The 21421-nt window shown below is 35.2% G+C and overlaps 1 protein-coding gene across 1 annotated transcript in view; it reads right to left on the reverse strand.

The window, feature by feature from the left end:
- Positions 1-11855: 11855 nt before the first annotated feature.
- CYP4V2 (cytochrome P450 family 4 subfamily V member 2) overlaps positions 11856-21421 on the reverse strand; it is a 33323-nt gene continuing 23757 nt past the window's right edge. The window contains exons 8-11 of the mRNA XM_074228806.1: positions 18873-18975; positions 17476-17610; positions 17193-17372; positions 11856-13437 (exon numbers count right to left, since the gene is read on the reverse strand). Coding sequence (XP_074084907.1) covers positions 13277-13437; positions 17193-17372; positions 17476-17610; positions 18873-18975 — 579 coding nt within the window. The 3' untranslated portion in view covers positions 11856-13276. The remainder of the gene's footprint in view (positions 13438-17192; positions 17373-17475; positions 17611-18872; positions 18976-21421) is intronic.

The following is a 21421-nucleotide window of genomic DNA, read 5'->3' on the forward strand; positions in this document are numbered from 1 at the left end:
CCAGACAATTACTAGCTCTGTGACCCTTGGCAAGTCACTTAAACCTCTTTGCCTCAGTTTATCATCAGTAAAATAAATTGAAGGAAATGGTAAGCCATGCCTGCATCCCCAAACTTAAAAAGGGGGAAATCTTAAACTTCTATGCTTTTATGAAGAATAAAGTTAAATTTCAGTATTTCTCTTAATAAAGCAAACTGATTTGCTTGATTTATTTGGGTACACAAATAGATGAAAACAAATTGATCTATATTCTCCAGGGAAAGGTTAAACATTGACTAGGTAGGATAAGTACTACTTCATATAGGGAATCAGATAAAAGGAATAAAGGAAGTATGAAAATACTTCAGAATTTTGATGCAAGAGACGAATAGAAGCTCAATAAATGTCAAAAGTGGGTCTGGACAGGGTCAAGTAAGCTGTTATGGGGAGTGTGATAGTCTATCAGAGTTGAATAAAAGTACTGTCATGCATTGTTTAGCAATCATCTAGGGTACATGACATATCTCCATCTTGGACCTAGTTATCATAGAGAGAGAGATCATGGAATTTAAGGATTTGATGAATTGAGAAGGATACAGTGCCAAACAGGTTGTCAACTTTAATAAACAGTTGGGGTTCAAGTGGAGAAAAATATTGTGAACTACTTGCTGAAGTGACTGAGGGAGATAGGGACAGTGAGTTGAATATAAAGAGAAAGTAATGAAGGAACATGGAAGTAATCGCCTGCCCTATATCTGTTGTACAAGTCAATGATGATCCTTCTGGGATCTACTTTGGAAGAGAATTTCAGGAAACTATCACAATATTGGAAGAAAAATTGTCTATTGGAAACTGATGGAATGCCCATCAATTAGGGAATGGATGAAGCAGTTAATAGTATATGAATGTCATGGATTATTATTGTTACATAAGAAACAATGAATGGTCAAACACTAGAGATGTTTGGAAAGAATTACACAAACTGATGCTGAGCAAAGGGAAAAGAACCAAGGGAACATTGTACAAATTAACAACACTTGTGAGTTAATCAACTATGATGCAGTTCCTCTCAGCAGTTCAGGAAGCTAGGATGACCCTGTTATGGACAACACCATCCATATCCAGATCAAAAAAAAAAATACAAACAAACCAAAAAACACAGAATCTGATGAATACTTTGTTCACTTATTAAAAATTTTCTCTTATGCTTTTCCTTCCTATCCCATGGTTTTCTTTCTTTTCCCTTAGTCCTAATTCCTCATACATAAATTGAATAATATATAAAAACATGAAAAACACAAATGTACATGTAAAACATTCAGTAGACTATTTATCACTGAGGGGAGGGGGTAGGAAGGGAGGATAGAAGAAAAGTGCAATTTATAATGAAGTGACTTCCACAGGTTTTCCTCATTTCTGTATATGTAGTCCAAAGAAGTCACCTGTTAAGACTCTGAAGTCAGAAAACCTGGATTCAAACGCTAACTCTGATGTTAATTGTGTGACCTTGAACCTTGACCTCCATTTCATCATCCTGAAAATGAGAAGTTTAAATTAGATGGTTTCTAACATTTTTTCCAACTTTAAATCCACTATGTTATGCCTTGTAAATTTGCTAAATTTGTCTTTTTCAAAATTTGCTTTTAAAAGAATATTCTCAGTTGATGGAGTTGCAAACTAATCCAACCATTTTGGATTCTAATTTGCAACTAAGTCCAAAGGGTAATAAAACTGTGCATACTTTTGAGAACTATATTCTAAAGAGATCATGAAATTCCACATGTGCAAATATATTTTAGCAGTTCTTTTTTGGAGTGTCAAAGAATTAGAAATTGAGGGAATGGCTGAACAAGTTATGATACGTAAGTGTTATAAAGAGCTATTGTTCTGTAAAACAGTATCAGCCTCTGGGCTTTATTAAATCATGGGAAGATTTTCATGAACCGAGCTGAGTGAAAGAAGCAAAACCAAGACAACATTGTATACATTAACAATATTATAAGGACTTCTGGCCAAGATGGCGGAGAGAAGACAGGCACAGTTCTAAAGTCTCCTGATCTCTTCCCCATCTATCACATGAAACAAACCTCTTAAAAGAATTCCGAACCAAGAAACCCAGAAAGAAAAGACAGGAGAGGAAAATCTACCTCAGGATTTGTCTCCCGCAGCAGCCTTGGCTGAGTACCGGCAGGTGACTCTGGGCTCTGAGGGAAGATCAGCCCGGGATCAGCCAGATTGACAGCTGAATTGGAACCAGGAGTCTGAGGGCCAGAGAGTTGGACCTGCTGGATCAGTGGTGGGTCTGGAAGAAGGGGGCTTGGGTCCGTGGGGAAGCAGAGGCGCTGGTGTTGGTGCTATCCCCCTGGAGCTTGGGGAAGGGGCTGCGGGGAGAGGTCTGGTGCAGGAGAGCTGTGGAAGCCATCCCTGGGCTCCTCAGGTCTGAGAAACTCTGAGTCCATGCCTCCATTGCACAGAGGCCTCCTCCCAAACAAATGCAAACTAATTCTGCCTCAGGCCCAGGTGTGTGAACAGAAGAACCAGCCCAGCTGAGGAATGACCTCAGGGCAGGGTAAAGCCCACCATTGATTGAAGGCAAAAGAATTCAACAGTTCCAACTCCTCCCTTTGGGCAAAAGGAGAAGGCCTCCCAACCAAGGTCACAGACAGTCCAGAGAGGGCAACCAGCACCTCCTACTGGCCAGCCAGAGAAACAGCACTCAGTAAAGCTTTTAGCGATCCCAAGCCCAGGTGAACCAGCCCCCCCCCCAACTCAAGGTCTTAGCATAATGAAGAAGGGTCAGCGGAAAGGTGGATGGATAGAAAAATTCCTGGAAGGGAAAGACCCCAACTCAGAGAGACCTGGAACCTCTGAGAAGAATACAATCTGGTCTCCAGCACAGAAAGACTTCCCTGAAGAAATAAGGAAGGAGCTTAAAAATTTGGGAGAGACAATTAATACCTTGCAACAAGAAAAAAAACCTTAGAAAGTACAATTGGACAAACACAAAAGGAGAATAAATCTCTCAGATCTTCAAATGAGCAAATGCAAAAAGAAATTAATTCTCTCAAAACCTCAATTGGTCAAATGGGAAGCTCTTTCAAAAGTAGAATTGACCAATTGGAAAAGGAGTTGCAAAAGGTTAATGAAGAAAACTCCTCCCCCGAAAAAAGGACAGAGTCTACCGAAACTAATGACTCCATGAGACAGCAAGAGTCAGTTAAACAAAATCAAAAAATAGAAAAAATAGAAGCAAATGTAAAATACCTCATCAACAAAACTACTGACCTCGAGAATAGATCGAGGAAGGGCAACCTGAAAATTATAGGACTTCCTGAAAACATTGAAGAGAAAAAAAGCCTGGACTTAATATTACAGGATCTAGTGATGGAAAACTGCCCTGATATCATGGAATCGGAGGGCAAAGTAGTTATTGAAAGAGTACATCGATCCCCACCAGAAAAAGATCCTAAAATGAAAACACCAAGGAATGTTGTGGCCAAACTGCAGAACTATCAGATAAAAGAGAAAACCCTGCAAGCAGCCAGAAAGAAGCAATTTAAATATCAAGAAGCCACAGTAAGGATCACGCAGGACCTGGATGCATCAACTTTAAGGGATCGAAGGGCCTTGAATGAGATATTTTGAAGAGCATGGGAGCTTGGAATGCAGTCAAGAATCTACTTTCCTGCAAAGCTGAGCCTTCTCTTCCAGGGAAAAAGATGGACATTTAACGAAATGGAAGAGTTCCAAAAATTTCTGATGAAAAGACCAGAGCTAAAAAGAAAATTTGGATATCAAACAGGAGGTTCAAGAGACACATGAAAAGGTAAAAAAAAAAAAAAAGAGGGGGTGGTAAAAGGGAAAAAAAGCAATCCAGTAAGTTGAAACTGGCTATATTCCAGCATGGTGGGGGGGAAGAAATCTCATAAATCCTGAGAAATATAACTCTAACACAGAGAATACACCTAGCCAGAAATGATGGACATCCATGACCTATCCATGAGACTGCTATCTAATGGGATGTAACTGGCTTTAACCCCACTTGGGAGAAAGACTCTAATAACTCTCAGGAATTTTGACTCTATCCAATAGAATTTACTGAACTAGAAGGGACAGACACTCAGAATTTTCTATGACCTAGATAGAATGATGTAAAAAAATACACTACCTCCCTAAAAAGGGGGACAGGAAAGAGACGGGAGGAGGGAGGGGATTGAATGGGACAAATCTTACTACACTAAGAGGTACAAAAAACCTCTGGTAATAGAGGGGAAGAAGGGAGCAGAGGAGAAACACCTGAATCTTCTCATGAGACTTGGCTTAAAGTCAACCTACACATACTCAGTTAACTCATAAAACATCTAACCTTTCAAGTATTAAAAGGGGAAAAGAGGAGGGGGTACAGAGAAAGGGAAGGGGAGTGGGGGAAATAAGGGGAAATAACAAAAGAAGGGAAGGGAAAAGGGAAAAAGGGAAAGGGGAAAGAAAGGGGAGGGTGTGATATAGGAGGACAAACATACTGAAGGGGGTGGTATTCAAAAACAAAATACTGGGGAATATGGATAAAAGGGGGGGGAAGGAGGAAAAATACAAACAGAGGGAAGATAGCACAGAGGACAATAAAGAATTAGTAACCATAACCTTGAATGTGAATGAGATGAACTCTCCAATAAAACGTAAGCAAATAGCAGAGTGGATTAAAAACCAGAATCCTACAATATGCTGCTTACAAGAAACTCATTTGAAGCAGAAAGATACATATAGAGTAAAGGTAAAAGGTTGGAGAAAAATATATTTTGCTTCAGCTGAAGTAAAAAAAGCAGGGGTAGCAATCCTTATCTCAGACAAAGCAGCAGCAAAAATAGATAGGGTTAAAAGAGATAAGGAAGGAAACTTTATCCTCCTAAAAGGTACCATAGACAATAAAGCCATTTCAATATTGAATGTATATGCACCCAGTGGGACAGCACCCAAATTCTTAGAGGAGAAGCTGAAAGAATTACAGGAAGACATAGACAGCAAAACTCTACTAGTAGGAGACCTCAACCTCCTGCTATCAGATCTAGATAAATCAAATCATGAAACAAACAAGAAAGAAGTTAGGGAGCTAAATAGATTGTTAGAAAAATTAGATATGGTAGACTTATGGAGGAAACTGAATGGGGATAGAAAGGAATATACCTTTTTCTCTGCAGTCCATGGAACTTATACAAAAATTGACCATGTACTAGGACATAAAAACCTAATGATCAACGGCAGAAAGGCAGAAATAGTGAATACATCTTTCTCAGATCACAATGCAATAAAAGTCATATGCAATACTGGGCCAAGGAGATATAAACCCAGAGCAAACTGGAAACTGAATGACCTCATTTTAAAAAATGAGTGGGCCAAAAAACAAATTATAGAAAGAATTAACCATTTTATCCTAGATAATGATAATAATGAAACAACATACCAAAACCTATGGGATTCATTCAAAGCAACTCTCAGGGGCTATATTATAGCTCTAAATGCTTATATGAATAAATTGGAGAAAGAGGAAATCAATGAACTAAACATGCAACTAAAAAAATTAGAGAAAGAACAAATCAAAAATCCCCAATCAAATACCAAATTAGAAATTTTAAAAATTAAAGGAGAAATTAATAAAATTGAAAGCAAAAAAACTATTGAATTAATAAATAAAACCAAAAGTTGGTATTATGAAAAAACCAATACAATTGATAAACCTCTGGTCAATTTGATTAAAAAAAAGAAAGAAGAAAACCAAATTGCTAGTATTATAAATGAAAAAGGTGAACTGACCATCAATGAGGAGGAAATTAAAGTAATAATTCAAAATTATTTTGCCCAACTCTATGCCAATAAATTTGATAATCTAAGTGAAATGGATGAATATTTATAAAAATATAAGTTGCCAAGGGTAAATGAAGAAGAGATTAAATACCTAAACAACCCTATCTCAGAAAAAGAAATTCAACAAGCCATTATTGAACTCCCTAAAAAAAATCTCCAGGACCTGATGGATTCACAAGTGAATTCTACCAAACATTTAAGGAACAATTGGTTCCAATCCTATATAAACTCTTTGGAAAAATAGGGAAAGATGGAACTCTGCCTAACTCTTTCTATGAAACCAATATGGTACTGTTACCTAAACCAGGAAGAGTTAAAACAGAGAAAGAAAATTATAGACCTATTTCCCTGATGAATATAGATGCAAAAATCCTAATTAAAATCTTAGCCAAACGATTACAACAAGTCATCACTAGGATAATACATTATGATCAAGTAGGATTTATTCCAGGAATGCAGGGTTGGTTCAATATTAGGATAACTGTTAGTATACACAATTATATCAGTAACAAACCTATCAGAAATCATATGATCATATCAATAGATGCTGAAAAAGCTTTTGACAAAATACAGCATCTATTCCTATTAAAAACACTAGAGAGTGTAGGAATAAATGGATTGTTCCTTAAAATAATTAGCAGTATCTATCTGAAACCATCAACAAGCATTATATTCAATGGGGAGAGACTAGAGGCATTCCCAATAAGATCAGGGGTCCAACAAGGGTGCCCATTATCACCACTACTATTCAATATTGTATTAGAAATGTTAGCACCAGCAATTAGAGAAGAAAAAGAAATTGAAGGAATTAGAATTGGGAAGGAAGAGACAAAACTCTCACTCTTAGCAGACGACATGATGGTCTACCTAAAGAATCCCAAGAAATCATCTAAAAAACTACTGGAAACAATTAGCAATTTTAGCAAAGTTGCAGGTTATAAAATAAACCCCCATAAATCCTCAACTTTTCTATATATGTCTAGCAAGAAACAGCAGGAAGAGCTAGAAAGAGAAATCCCATTCAAAGTAACCTCAGACAGTGTAAAATATATGGGAGTTTATATGCCAAGACAGACTCAGAATCTTTTTTGAAAACAATTATAAAACACTTCTCACACAAATTAAATCAGATTTAAATAACTGGGCAAATATCAACTGCTCATGGATAGGGAGAGCTAATATAATAAAAATGACAATTCTACCAAAACTAAACTATCTGTTTAGCGCCCTACCAATCAAAATTCCAAAAAAATTACTTTGATGAGTTAGAAAAAATTGTAAGTAAATTCATATGGAGAAATAAAAAGTCAAGAATTGCCAGGAGCTCAATGAAAAAAAATGCAAATGAAGGTGGCTTAGCACTATTATATTATAAAGCATCAGTCATCAAAACTGTTTGGTATTGGCTAAGAAACAGAGTGGTGGACCAGTGGAATAGACTAGGTGTAAAAGCAGAAGATTATAGTAATCTGCTGTTTGATAAACCCAAAGAGTCCGGCCACTGGGATAAAAATTCCCTCTTTGATTAAAACTGCTGGGATAATTGGAAGTTAGTATGGAAGAAACTTAGATTAGACCAACACCTCACACCCTTTACCAAGATAAGATCCAAATGGTTACAGGACATAGACATAAAAAACAATACTATAAGCAAATTAGAAGATCAAGGACTAGTCTGTCAGATCTATGGAAAGGGGAACAGTTTATGACTAAGGAAGAGTTGGAGAACATCACTAAAAACCAATTAGATGATTTCAATTACATTAAATTAAAAAGCTTTTGCACAGATAAAACCAATGTAATCAAGATCAAAAGAAAAGTAGTAAATTGGGAAACAATCTTTACAATTAATGATTCTGACAAAGGACTCATTTCTAAAATATACAGAGAACTGAGTCATATTTTTAAAACAAAAAGCCATTCCCCAATTGACAAATGGTCAAAGGATATGCAAAGGCAATTTACAGATGAGGAGATCAAAGCAATCCATAGCCATATGAAAAAAAATGCTCTAAATCATTAATTATTAGAGAAATGCAAATTAAAGCTTCTCTGAGGTACCACCTCACACCTCTCAGATTGGACAATATAACCAGAAAAGATAATGATCATTGTTGGAAGGGTTGTGGGAAATCTTGGACACTATTACACTGTTGGTGGAGCTGTGAACTCATCCAATCCTTCTGGAGAGCTCTTTTGGAACTATGCCCAAAGGGCAACAAAAATCTACATACCCTTTGACCCAGCAATACCACTACTGGGTCTATACCCTGAAGAGATGAAGAAAAAGGGTAAAAACATTACTTGTACAAAAATATTTATAGCAGCCCTGTTTGTGGTGGCAAAGAATTGGAAATCCAGTAAATGTCCTTCAATTGGGGAATGGCTTAGCAAACTGTGGTAGATGTATGTGATGGAACACTATTGTTCTATTAGAAACCAGGAGGGATGGGATTTCACGAAACATGGAGGGATTTGCATGAACTGATGTTTATTGAGTTGCAGAACCAGAAAAACACTATACACCCTAACAGCAACATGAGAGTGATGTTCAAGCTTGAGGGACTTGCTCATTCCATCAGTGCAACAATTGGGAACAAATTTGGACTGTCTGCAAAGGAGAGTATCATCTGTATCTAGATAAGGAGCTGTGGAGTTTGAACAAAGTACAAGGACTATTCCCTTTAATTTGGAGAAAAACCCAGATATCTTATTGTCTGATCTGGTTACCTATGAGAATTCTATTCTCTTTAAGGATATGATTTCTCTCTCATCACACCCAATTTGGAGCAAGGTACAACATGGAAACAAAGTAAAGACTGACAGAGTGCTATCTGTGGGGTGGAGGTGGGGGGTGGGAAGCAAGATTGGGAGAAAATTGTAAAACTCAAATAATATCTTTAATAAAAAATTCCTACAGGAAAAAACCACAATATTATAGGGGCACCTAGGTGACACAGCAGATAGAGCATTGGCACTGGAGTCAGGAGGACCTGAGTTCAAATCCAACCTCAAACACTTAATAATTGCCTAATTGTATGACCTTGGACAAGTCACTTAACCCCACTGCCTTGCCAAAAAAAAGCCCCATCAATATTGTGAGATGATCAGCTATGATGGGTGCAGCTCCTCTCAGTATTTCAATGATTAAGGACAATCCTGAGAGGCCTTTATGGAAGAAAATACCATCTACATCCAGAGGAAAAACTATGGAATCTGAAAAAAGAGCAAATCATACTAATTTCACTTTTTAAAATTTCTTTTATGTTTTTTTCTTTATTTCTCATATTTTCCCTCTTAGTTCTAATTCCTCTTTCACAAAATGACTAATAGAAATATGTTAAACATGATTGTACATGTACAACTTTTATCAAATTGTGTGTTGCCAGGAGGACATGGAAGGGAAGGGAAGGTAATAGAAAAATGTAGAACTTATAAATATGTAAATGAATGAATGTTGAAAACCACCTTCACATGTAATTAGAAAAATAAAATAAAATAATAAAGAAAAAAGAATCTTCTATACTAATGATGATGAATCGGTTGATGAACTTATGTAGTAAATTGAGTCAGGACATCAAGGTTCTCAGTAGCATCAAGGGATGGTTTGTTACATTCATTCATTCATACATTTGCTTGCTCATTAATTCATAAATTTATTCATTTATACATGTTATAGAATATTTTGTAAGAAGGAATGTGTCCTACACAATGCCAATTCAAAGAAATTCTATATTGTCTTCATAGAAACCATAATCATTCTCAGTAAAATCTACAGAAAATTATGTTGTATATAATTGATCTCACAAATTTATAAGTGGAAGGGACTTCAGACACCAATTTCACTCCCTCATTTTACATATAAGGAAACTGGGAGTCAAGGAAAGCAACTTGCCCATGAATGGATCAGAAATAGTATTCAAATCTAACTTTTGTGACTCTAGAGCTAGTTTCTTTCCATTGCTCCATCTACCTTCCTTAAAAATGAGTCAAATTTTAAAAAGAAAGAAAAAAAAAAGAAAAAAGTAGATATGAAATATCTGTTATCCAGTCTAAGGCAGTTAGGTATTGAAGTGTATAAAATCCTGGGCCTGAAATCACAAAAACTGTTCTTCCTGAATTCAAATCTAGCCTCAGACTTACTTGCTGTGTTACCCTGGGCAAGTTACTTAACCCTCTTTATCTCAGTTTCTTCATCTGTAAAATGAACTAGAGAAGGAAATGACAAACTACTCCAGCATCTCCAGATTTAAAGAAAAAGGGATTTCTTAAGCATCTATGTTTTTATGAAGAATAGAAGTTAATTTTCAGTATTTCTCTTTTTAAAAAGAAAAACAATGATTTGCTTGTTTTATTTGGATTTATAAATAGATGACAAAAAATTAATCTATAGCTTCCAGGTTGAGAAACTTGTCAGTTGCTCATTCTATGATTGACATCAATGACCAGCTGAGGAAACAGTTCAAGAATTGGGTAACTATCAACTTTTGTTTGGAGAATTAATATACCCAAACTCTGCTTTCAGAGCTTTAATCATGAAGCCATTGAAAACAAACAGATCACACCTTTGATATGAGTCTCCAGACTCATAAATGTAGAGGATCAAAAACAAAATTCCTGAGAGGCCTTTATGGAAGAAAATACCATCTACATCCAGAGAAAAACTATGGAATCTGAAAGAAGAGCAAATCATACTAATTTCACTTTTTAAAACTTCTTTTATGTTTTTTCTTTCTTTCTCTTTTGGAGACAGTTTTCCTCCAAGACAACTTGAGAGGACCTCAAAGAAAATTCCAGAGGCTGAAGTCTGGCCTTAGAGGAGTGTGGATGTTGCAGGTCAACTCCTGAATTAAAGGACAGCAGGTCTAAGTCAGCTTGGTCTAGAGGCAGACTAGGGAACCAGAAATTTTATCTCACCTTTCACCTCTGGCCACAGGAACTTTCATCTCATGATTTGTTACCTCACAAACTTTCATCTAAAAAACAGCAAACAGTTGAGTCAGGGAAGACTGAAGGAACCCCACTGTTTATTTTGGCAAACTGAGATTTATACCAGGAATATAGGAATGGTTTAACACAAGGAAAACCAGTTCCCTGTTCTAATTTCTTTATTTCTGTATCTTCTCTTTACTATTACTGCTAGGATTTCAAATACAATATTGAATAATATTGATGATAGTGGGCATCCTTGTTTCACAACTAATCTTACTGGGAAGGCTTCTAGTTTATTCCCAATAGAAATAATACTTCCTGATGGTTTTAGATAAATATTGACTTTTTTATTTTATCAATTCAAAGAAAATTCTATTTACACATTACTTTCAAGTTTTTCTAATAGAAATATATTGTTCTTTATCAAAAGCATTTTCTGCATCCATTGATATAATTGTATGATATTTTTACTTTTATTAATGATATAATCAATTATGTTGATATTGATATAAACTATATGTGGTATAATTGATATCACTTATGTTCCTACCCACCTCCTGACAGACAGATACTGAGCTCAAAATACAAGATCAGATAAGTATTTTTGGAGACAGTTAATATGAGAATTTGTTTTGCTTGACTATACAAGTCTGTATATTGTGGAACTTTATTATATTTAGAAATATGTAATATATATAGTATGGATACATATATACTGTGTGTGTGTATGTGTGTGTGTGTGTGTGTGTGTGTGTGTGTGTGTGTGTTTTGGAGCAGTTAGGTAAGATGTGGTTAGAACACTGGGACTAGAATCAAGAGATCAGATCTAGTTTTAGACAATAGCTATGTGATTCTAGACAAGTCATGTAACCTCTTTGCCTCAGTTCCGTCAACTGTGGCAATTAATTATAGTACCTGCCTCTCAGGTTGTTGCAAAATTGTTATTATCTCATTTTCAAATAAGTTAATAATTTTAAAACACTTATAATGTACTATGTAAATGTTAACTATTATTATTTCCTATAGATGTTTTCTTTTTCTTTTTTCCACTTTTTTCAGTAAGATAGGTGGAAGAAAGAGAAGCATTTAGAGATTGAAAAAAATGACAAAACTTTATTTCCAAAAGTCAGTGCCTTCATTTCAATATTTCATATCCCATATATAAGTATTAGACAATCCAGTAGGTATATGATAACTATGATCATGTTAGAATGAGAAACAAAACTATTCTATTTACATTTTATCTATATGTATTAATTAACCAAATCCTACCCCAGTAAGCAACAAAGATTGAAGCATTTCCCTTATAATTGCAAGGAAATTTTGCATATTTCTGTCTTCTTCCTAGTTTTATTCTTTTATAATATCAATGCACTTTCACTAGAATTTTGATCCTCCCCCTCCTGAACCACACACTTTATGATTTTCTGTGGACTAAAAAAATTAGAAAAACAATTTTTTTAGAATTATGTGCAAAATAAAAATCAATCAAAGCTAAAATACATGAGCTTTAAGGCATTGCTTGGTGACTTTTGTTTTTGATTCTTGAGATCTTTTTGCAACTTTTCAGGTAATGAATGGCTTTCTTGGGAGTAGGGGAGAATTGGTAAAGATTGCCAGAAGCCTCTAAGATCTCATTTGTCTCTAAAACTGCTGTATTTTTATGTAAATTATGAATAACTGACAATGACTATTAAGTGCTTTGAAAATATAAAGTGCTTTAAAATTATTTTACTGCAAACAAAATTACAATTTCCAAAATTATTTTAAAATTCTTGAGATCAAAACAAAATACTAGTTTTTTTTTAAAATATCAAAACAAAATAGATCTTTCACTTCAAAGGAATTACAACTAATCTTTAAGATGGATCCTATCAGTGAAAGTATAACATAAAGAAAAAAGGATTCCTTAAGAATCTCTGGTTTTTATGAAGAATAAAAGATAAAAATAAAAGATCTCTTTTTTTTAAAAGTTGATTTTGTTGAATCTATAAACAGATGACAACAGATTGATCTATATGCTCCAAGTTGGAAAATTGTTACCTGGTCATATTGTAAATTACATCAGTGATCACCTGAGGAAAAATTTCAAGAAGGTGGTCACTATCAAGTTTTGGATTGATAGTTACTATACTCAAGCTGTGTTTTCATACTTCTAATTCTTAAGTCAATGAAAACAGACAGATTGCACCTTTGAAATGGATTTTCTATGGGGTGGTTAGGTGGCGTAGTGGTTAAAGCATCGGCCCTGGAGTCAGGAGTACCTGGGTTCAAATCTGGTCTCAGACACTTAATAATTACCTAGTTGTGTGGCCTTGGGCAAGCCACTTAACCTCGTTCGCCTTGCAAAAAAAAAAAAAGAAATTGAAATGGATTTTCTACTAGAGGAACTCCAATCTAACATCAAGAATTTTATAAGTTCTCTCTCTCTTTCTCTCTCTCTCTCTCTCTCTCTCTCTCTCAGTGATGAATTGCCAATAAAATTATTTGAATTTGAAGTTCCCTCCTATGTTCTCCTCTTCAGCTTAATCCAGATGCCATTCCTAGGCCGAAGAATCATCTCTCCCACAAGGCCAAGTTCTTCTCTTTTTTGAATGGATTCGACACAAAACCGCCTCATCATACAGGAAATGACAGTCTTTTCTTCCATCATTGCAAACCTCTGACCTTAAAATGTAATAGACACAAGAGCATTTCAAAGTTTATTCATAAGCAGATGTTTCAGTGATCTCTGTATATGTCTGAAATGTCTTCCCCCCCATCCTCTTACCAGTTGACTGCCTTTCAATTCAATTTAATAATTATTTATAAAGTATCTACTGGGTATAAGGCACTGTACTAGAAGGTGTGGATCCAGGAACAAAAACAAAATAGGAGAAAATGGAAAAAGCATTTATTACATAATTACCATGTACTAGATGCTGCTTTTTACAAATATTATTTCATTTGATCCTCACAATAATCTTGAGTAATGGGGTTCTTCATTTATAAATGAGGAAAATGAGGCAGGAAGAGATTAAATGATTTTCCCTGGGTCATATAACTAATAAGCATCTGAGGTCACATTGGAAGTCAAATCTCCTTGACTTTAGGGTCAGAATTTTCCCCACTATACCATTAACCTATTCTAGAAGTGGGTGAGAGGAGAGAATATGCCATATACATACAAATGAGTAAATACATGAAGGGGATAGAGAGATAGGGTTTTCAAATACAGGAATGGGAAAGGTGAAGGAGAATAGCAATCAACAGCTGAGTCAAGTCAAGCCTGAAGAATGTTATGAACTTTAAGACACAGTGGTAAAAAAAAAATACCCTCTGGGTATGTGTGAAAGCATGGAAAGAAGAGAAAGGATTTAAAGTTAAAGGTCTGCCTGTTTTTTCCCCTATTTATATGGAACATGGAGTCTGTGAAGGGAATAATATGAAATATATTTGAAAATGCAGGGCAGTGAAACTAATTTTGACCACAGGGAGTAACTGTAGGTTTTCTGAAAATATTCAGAATGTGTTTGGAAAATATCAATCTGGCAGCTTTGCTGAGGAGGGAAAGAGACTCTCTTACCACCTTTTCCAGAAAACATTTCTCAGTTGGTGGCAATTCCTGGTACATATAAATATATCCTAATAAATGACTGCTGTGTAGATCGAATCCACCCAAGTGACAAAATCTTTCCCTTCAGGATTTTAGCTTTGTAGTTCTTTGATGTTGACAAACTCATCATATTATCTATTATAACTACATTTGTTGAGGTATTTTCTCCCATTCTAGACTGTACACTCCATGAAGGAAAAGACCCAGTCACCTTCACTCCTAGCACATCAGAAGCATTTGAATCATATTAGGTTACTATATTCTTTTTTTTTTAGGTTTTACAAGGCAAATGGGGTTAAGTGGCTTGCCCAAGGCCACACAAGCTAGGTAATTATTAAGTGTATGAGGCTGGATTTGAACTCAGGTACTCCTGACTCCAGGGCCAGTGCTGTATCCACTGCGCTACCTAGCCTCCCCAGGTTACTGTATTCTAATAACATTTTCTTGATGAGTGCTTTCCATATAGACAACTAAGACATACTTCTTGAATATATACATCCATAATACTAGATAGCATCAAGAACATTGAGGAAATGGAAAGCAAATTCTACAATTAAATAATAGTACAGCTTAGAACTTTATTATCCATCCTATACAATGCTATGTTCTGTTATGCATGATATAATAAAATATGATATAGCATATTTTATTGTTTTATTATATTACTTTACATATTTCAATTATAATAAATTATGTTATTTTATATATATGTCTGTTCAATAGATAGAGCTAGGTGGCACAGTGAATGGAGTTCCAGGCTTGGAGTCAGGAAGACTTTTCTTCCTAAGTTCAAAATCTGGCCTTGGACATTTACTAGCAGTGTGACCCTTGAAGAAGGAGATGACAAACCATTCTAATATCTCTGCCAAGAAAACCCCAAATGGGTCATGAAGAGTCAGACACAACTAAACAAATCCAAAATCAAATCATATAATTAGGTAGCTATGCAGCATTCTGTATAGAGTTCTAGAATTGGGGTCATGAAGACTTGAGTTTCAATATGGCTTCAGATATTATCTAACTATGTGACCCCAAACAAGTCACTTGTTTGCATGAGTTTCCTCATCTACAAAATGAACCAGAGAAGAAAATGGCCAACTACTTCAATATCTTTGCCAAGAAAATCCCAAATGGGGTCACAAAGAGTTGGACATGACTGAAATAACAGTATATCAACAATATCATATAACTGCATTATATTATACTGTATCATATCCAGATAAGTTATATTACATTATAGCTATAGTATACTATACTATAACATTCTTATGTTGTTATATCACGTTATGCTATACTATATTATTATTTATATAATATTATGTTATCATATATGTCACATATTTAATAACCATTATACTTAAATGCAAATAATTAGTACCTATCCATGTCTTACCCTTTAAAAATACTTGATGCTTTGGTCAAATATTAAATGATAGTTGATAAACTGATTTTGTTAAACATGTTTTAAATAAATTAGCATGTTTATTAAATTAATAAAATAACTTAAATAGTTTTAAAAACAGGGTGACCCCAAAGTCCTGATTCACTTTAAACTTTTAATAGTGTAAAGTTGAATGAAGAGTTCTGAGTTCTGGCACACAAGAGTTCATTATTGTGACTTGTAAAGGTATTGTTATTTTCTGTGTGTGTGTGTGTGTGTGTGTGTGTGTCCATTTCTTCTTGCAACTAATGCTGAGTGAAATATGCTCACTTGTTTCCAGGGCATCTGTAAACACTCATCCTCTCCAATCCCTACCCATTACAAGAAACACTAAAGCTGTTTTTTCTATAGACATTCTTTTCCAACAGACTAAAAAAATCAACTTGAAGTACTTTTCTTTTGGAAATAACAATGTTTTCCTGATTTTCTATGCTTCCCCATATCTTTCTCTCAGTATCAAATGCCCTCCCTTTTCCGCACAAACTCAGATAACCTAAGCTAAAAATAGTTTTCTTTTAAAAGTAATTGAGAAAAATTTAGAAAAAAGAAGCATTATAACTGAAACTCTTACAAATTATGTAACTATCACTAGAAGATAGAAGTCAAAGAAAATTTTAAATTCCAATCCTAGCAAATTTATAGTTCCATCTGAGTCCGATTTTTTCTTTGAACCCTAAAGTTAATCTCTGATAAGATCAAGGAGTATAACATTATTGACCCATTGTAGTCTAGTCTGATTTTTAAATAGTAATGAGTTTTAAATTAGAAATGAGCACTCTACCCTTCTCAATCTCAGTTTCTTCATATGTAAAAATGAGGATAATAATAGCAGGCTCAGATTAAATAATAGATGAAATAATAGATAGCAGGCTCAGATTAAATAATAGATGAAATAGATGAAAAGCACTTTATAAAACTTATAGAACTATATAAATGCTAGATATTATTAATGCTATGATTAAAATCTGAAAGAGTTGTTACTTCTGTTGGTTCAGTACAGGCACTAATGAAATCACATATGCCTAAATTAGTAAATGCTATCACAGTGACCAAACTTTTTTAGAAGTAATATTTCAAAGTCACACTTTGTTATTGCTTAGTAGGTAACCAAACTAAATTGTGATACTTGCTTTTTTGATCACTAGAATTTAAAAAAAGACACTAGAATTTTAAAAAATTCTATGTAAATGGTGATACTATTGCTACTACTACTACTACTACTACGACAATGATCACCACAATTATGACAACCACTACAACTATGACTACAACTACGACTACGACGACGACTACTACTACTACTACTGTATTTCAAACAAAATAATAGTGTGATTCCTACAAAAATGTTTTTCACAAGTTTCATTCTAATTCAGGTACTGTACATACCAATACAGTTTCTGGGTCCAGCAGAAAATGGAATATATGCATAAGGATGTCGACCATGAGCATTCTCAGGGAAGAATCGCTCAGGCTGGAACTCTTCAGGATCTGGAAAATGCTTTGGATCTCGGTGCAGGGAATAGGGTAAGACAACTGCTTCTGTCCCTTTTGGAACCTTGTGACCACCTATGTGGAAAAAGTCAGAGAGACCAGAACAATCTGACAACAGGAGCAAACTATCCAGATGAGACTGTTAGTTCTCCTCTCAGCCTAAGCATGAGATACTTACCAATAAAGCAATCTGAATTGAGAGTACGGGCAAAAAAAGGAACAGAAGGAAAGAGACGAAGACTCTCCTTGATGACACAATCCAAATATTTAAGTTTTTTCAGATCATCCATAGTAACAGGGCGATCAGATTTTCCTTATTTACAAAAACAACAATAACAACAAATAAGTGAAAATGAATAAAAGATTAATTTAAACACATTAGGCTAAATATTCATGATTAAAGAATAACATGGTTAATAAAACCTAAATTAGAAATCAGCACAAGATAATTACTATGAAGTGCAAATGTGTATAGGAATAATATTATTGTTATCATAATCAGAAACAGAGAATAGTTCCTCTTTGAGAAGGCAGTAGTTGGGGCCCAAAAAAAAACTTAAGATGGCATCAACCTCTCTCCTATCTAAGATTTCCTAATGGTAACTAATAAAGGCCTTGGGGTAGGGGCAGCTAAGTGGTGCAGTGAATAGAGCACCAGGCTTTGAGTCAGAAGGGCCTGAGTTCAAATCCAGCCTCAGACACTTAATGATTACCTAGTTGTGTGACCTTGGACAAGTCACTTAACCCCATTGCCTTGCAAAAACCTAAAAATAAATAAAACAATAATAAAGGCCTTGGGCTACTAATCTTTTTTTTTTAGTTTTTTTTAGTTTTTGCAAGGCAATGGGGTTAAGTGGCTTGCCCAAGGCCACACAGCTAGGTAATTATTAAGTGTCTGAGGCTGGATTTGAACTCAGGTACTTCCTGACTCCAAGGCCAGTGTTCGATCCACTGCACTACCTAGCCACCCCCTACTACTAATCTTTCAAGTCATGTCTTATATTGTGGTTGTATGGTTGATAATGCTAGAAGAAGGGAGAGAAAAAGAACAGTTGAACTCTCTCTGGACATTGTATAGTAGCTCTGGGGATTCTGGTTTTTCTGAATTAATTTTTGTTTTTGTTTTCATTCTCTGTCACTGTCTACTCTTCTAGAAAAATCTTGTATACTAGGCTTGGCTGAAAATTACCTGAAGTCTATACAGAAAATACACCTAAGGACTGGATGATAATTTTTACTATAAAGTCAATTTCAGCTGCTTTTTTCAACAACACTAACTGAGACCTTTCCTAATCTCCCAGTTAAACCTTCATTAGAGGCTATGAGCTATGAGTCAGAAAAGGTCTGTGGTTCATGCTACATCAGGAATCTTCTTGAAGAGGACCTTGTTTCTTTTCCTCAGTTTTTTCTCCTCCTTAAAATTAGGGGATGGACTAGATGACCTTAAGGTCTTTTCCAATTTTAAATCTGATCACGTAATCCAAGTATGGTGTTCATTTTCCTCAGTAAAAGTACAGGTATGTACATTAACTTTATACTCCTAGGTCAACTAATAAGTGAATAAATCTAACATACCAAAGACTTCATCCAGTTCATTTTGTACTTTGCGCTGAACTTCTGGGTAGGAACCCAACAAATAGATGACCCAGTTCGTAGTTGTTGCTGTGGTGTCATGACCCTAAGAAGAAAAACAAAAATAATGGTGGAGATAATAATGGCTGTCCTTTATTCTCAAAGAAAACCACGACAAACACATGAATTGGATTTGAGTGAGGGGGTGCTGTGCTAAGTCACCATCCTCAACTTTCTTGAAACTCCAGTGTCGTGACCAGATATGAACCAGGATGACTGGAGATGACCCATGAGAGGCAATCAGGGTTAAGTGACTTGCCCAACATCACACAGCTAGTACATGTCTGAGGCTGAATTCGTGCTCCAGTTCTCCTGACTACAAGGTCAGTGCTCTATTCACTGCACTACCTACCTGCCCTTGATGGTGGAGAAACAAGGGGGAGAAGGTAGAAGGCAGAGGCACAAAACTGTCTTGTAATGTTATTTCAGATGGAGTAGGACAAGGAAAAGAATAAAATAATGCAGAAAGCAATAACAAGTCTAATATTATGACTATAATGAAGAGGTAGCATAAGACAAAAATGATGATGGAAAAACAAGAAAAGAGAAAGCAGAAGTACAAAAACTGCCTTATAATGTTATTTCAGGTGAAATAGGACAAGGAAAAGAATAAAATATAATTAAATGCAGAAAGCAATAACAACTCCAATACTAAACTTAGAATAATACTTGATGAAGAGGTGGCAATTCTCCTTCCCAAGACCATCCCCTCCAACGGGGATATTGATTTCATCCCATCCTCTCTGTCTTCTCTAGAAGATCACCCAACTGTTTTCTCATCTCACTAATCTTTAACCTTTCTTTACCTAGTGGCTTTTTCCCTGATTCCAAAAACTTCACCAATTTTCTAATATTCTTGATAAACCTTCACTATACTCTAACATCCCCATCTAACTACTAGCCTTAATTTCTGAGTTAAAGCTCTTAGAAAAAAAATCTCATTCATTTTCTCATTTCTTTTTGTTTTTCTCCTTAGGATCATGACACCGCCAGGAACAGCTACTCAACACACTTCTCAACACTTTGTAATCTGGCTTCTGAGCTCATCATTCAAATGAAACTGCTTTCTCCAAAGTTATCAATGGCTTTTTCAATAGTCAGATTTTATCACCTTCTCTTGGTCCTCATTCTCCTTTACCTGTCTATCTCACAATACTAATCTCTGAAGATATTCTTTCCTGCTTGCAATTGTTCTCTCCCCCTAACTCTCTGACAATTCCATCTCAGTTTTTCATTATCAACAATAAAATACTCCAATCACTACTTACTGAACTATCAAATAGGGACAATTATACACATAGGAAGGAATTTTTAAGTTTCTCAGGGGGAAAAATATCTTTATTTTATCAATCTAAGATAACATGATGAGATTCCTTTTGATTTAAACAAAAAACAATTACTCTCCTTTTGTGGATTAATGATCCATTTTAGGTTTCAAAAGCTTATCAGGGGCAGCTAGGTGGCACAGTGGATAAAGCACCAGCCCTGGAGTCAGGAGTACCTGGGTTCAAATCTGGTCTCAGACATTTAATAATTACCTAGCTGTGTGGCCTTGGGCAAGCCACTTAACCCCATTTGCAAGCTAAAAAACAAAGTTTATCAATCTAAAGGAAGAAGAATGGTGTGCAAATGACAAAATTTTGAATCTGCTGAGTCAACCTATCTCTGTTCTCTGCCTCTTTAGTATCTTTATATAGCTGAGTTTAAGGCTATTCTGAATACAGCAATTCTGACCAAAGAACTCAGAAGTCAAAAAGAGTGGCAACTACATCTGGCTCCTTTGTTAAACTTATTTAGGAAAGGCATCTTGACATTATATATTTTCCTGGATTTGGCAGGAAAATTGATATACAATAAAATATAAATAGATGTGATGAATACAAAATAGATAGACAGAGACATAGATATACTTCTAGACAATTTTGTATGTATACATATATTCTCCATATTTGTATGCATATACCTGCAAATATATACATATATAAACATTTACTGTTGACACATACATATGTATGTATGTAAGTATATAGGTAACCAAGTGGCAGATTGGATAGTACACTGGGTTTGGAATTAGGAAGACTCATCTTCATGAGTTCAAATCTGGCCTCAGCAGACACTTCCTAGCTGTGTAACCTTGGGTAAATTACTGTACTCTGCCTTAGTTTCCTCATCTGAAAAATAAGCTGAAGAAGAAAATGACAAACCGCTATAATACTTTTGCCAAGAAAACCTCAAATGGGGTCACAAAAAAGTTGTATACCATGAAATGACTGAACAACCATGTATATGTATATGTGTGTGTGTGAGTGTGTGGTATATGTGTGTATCATATGCACATATATACACATAAATATTTCCATTATAGGTGTGTATATCACAAGGTTCACATATATCAAATGCTCATATCACTTTATTTTTTTTATAAAGAAACAAATGAGTGGGGAAATTTGTTTTTAAAAATCTAATATAGTCTGATATAAGAAACTGGAGAA

This window comes from Macrotis lagotis, chromosome 3, assembly GCF_037893015.1.
Source record: "Macrotis lagotis isolate mMagLag1 chromosome 3, bilby.v1.9.chrom.fasta, whole genome shotgun sequence".
Classification (NCBI taxonomy): domain Eukaryota; kingdom Metazoa; phylum Chordata; class Mammalia; order Peramelemorphia; family Peramelidae; genus Macrotis; species Macrotis lagotis.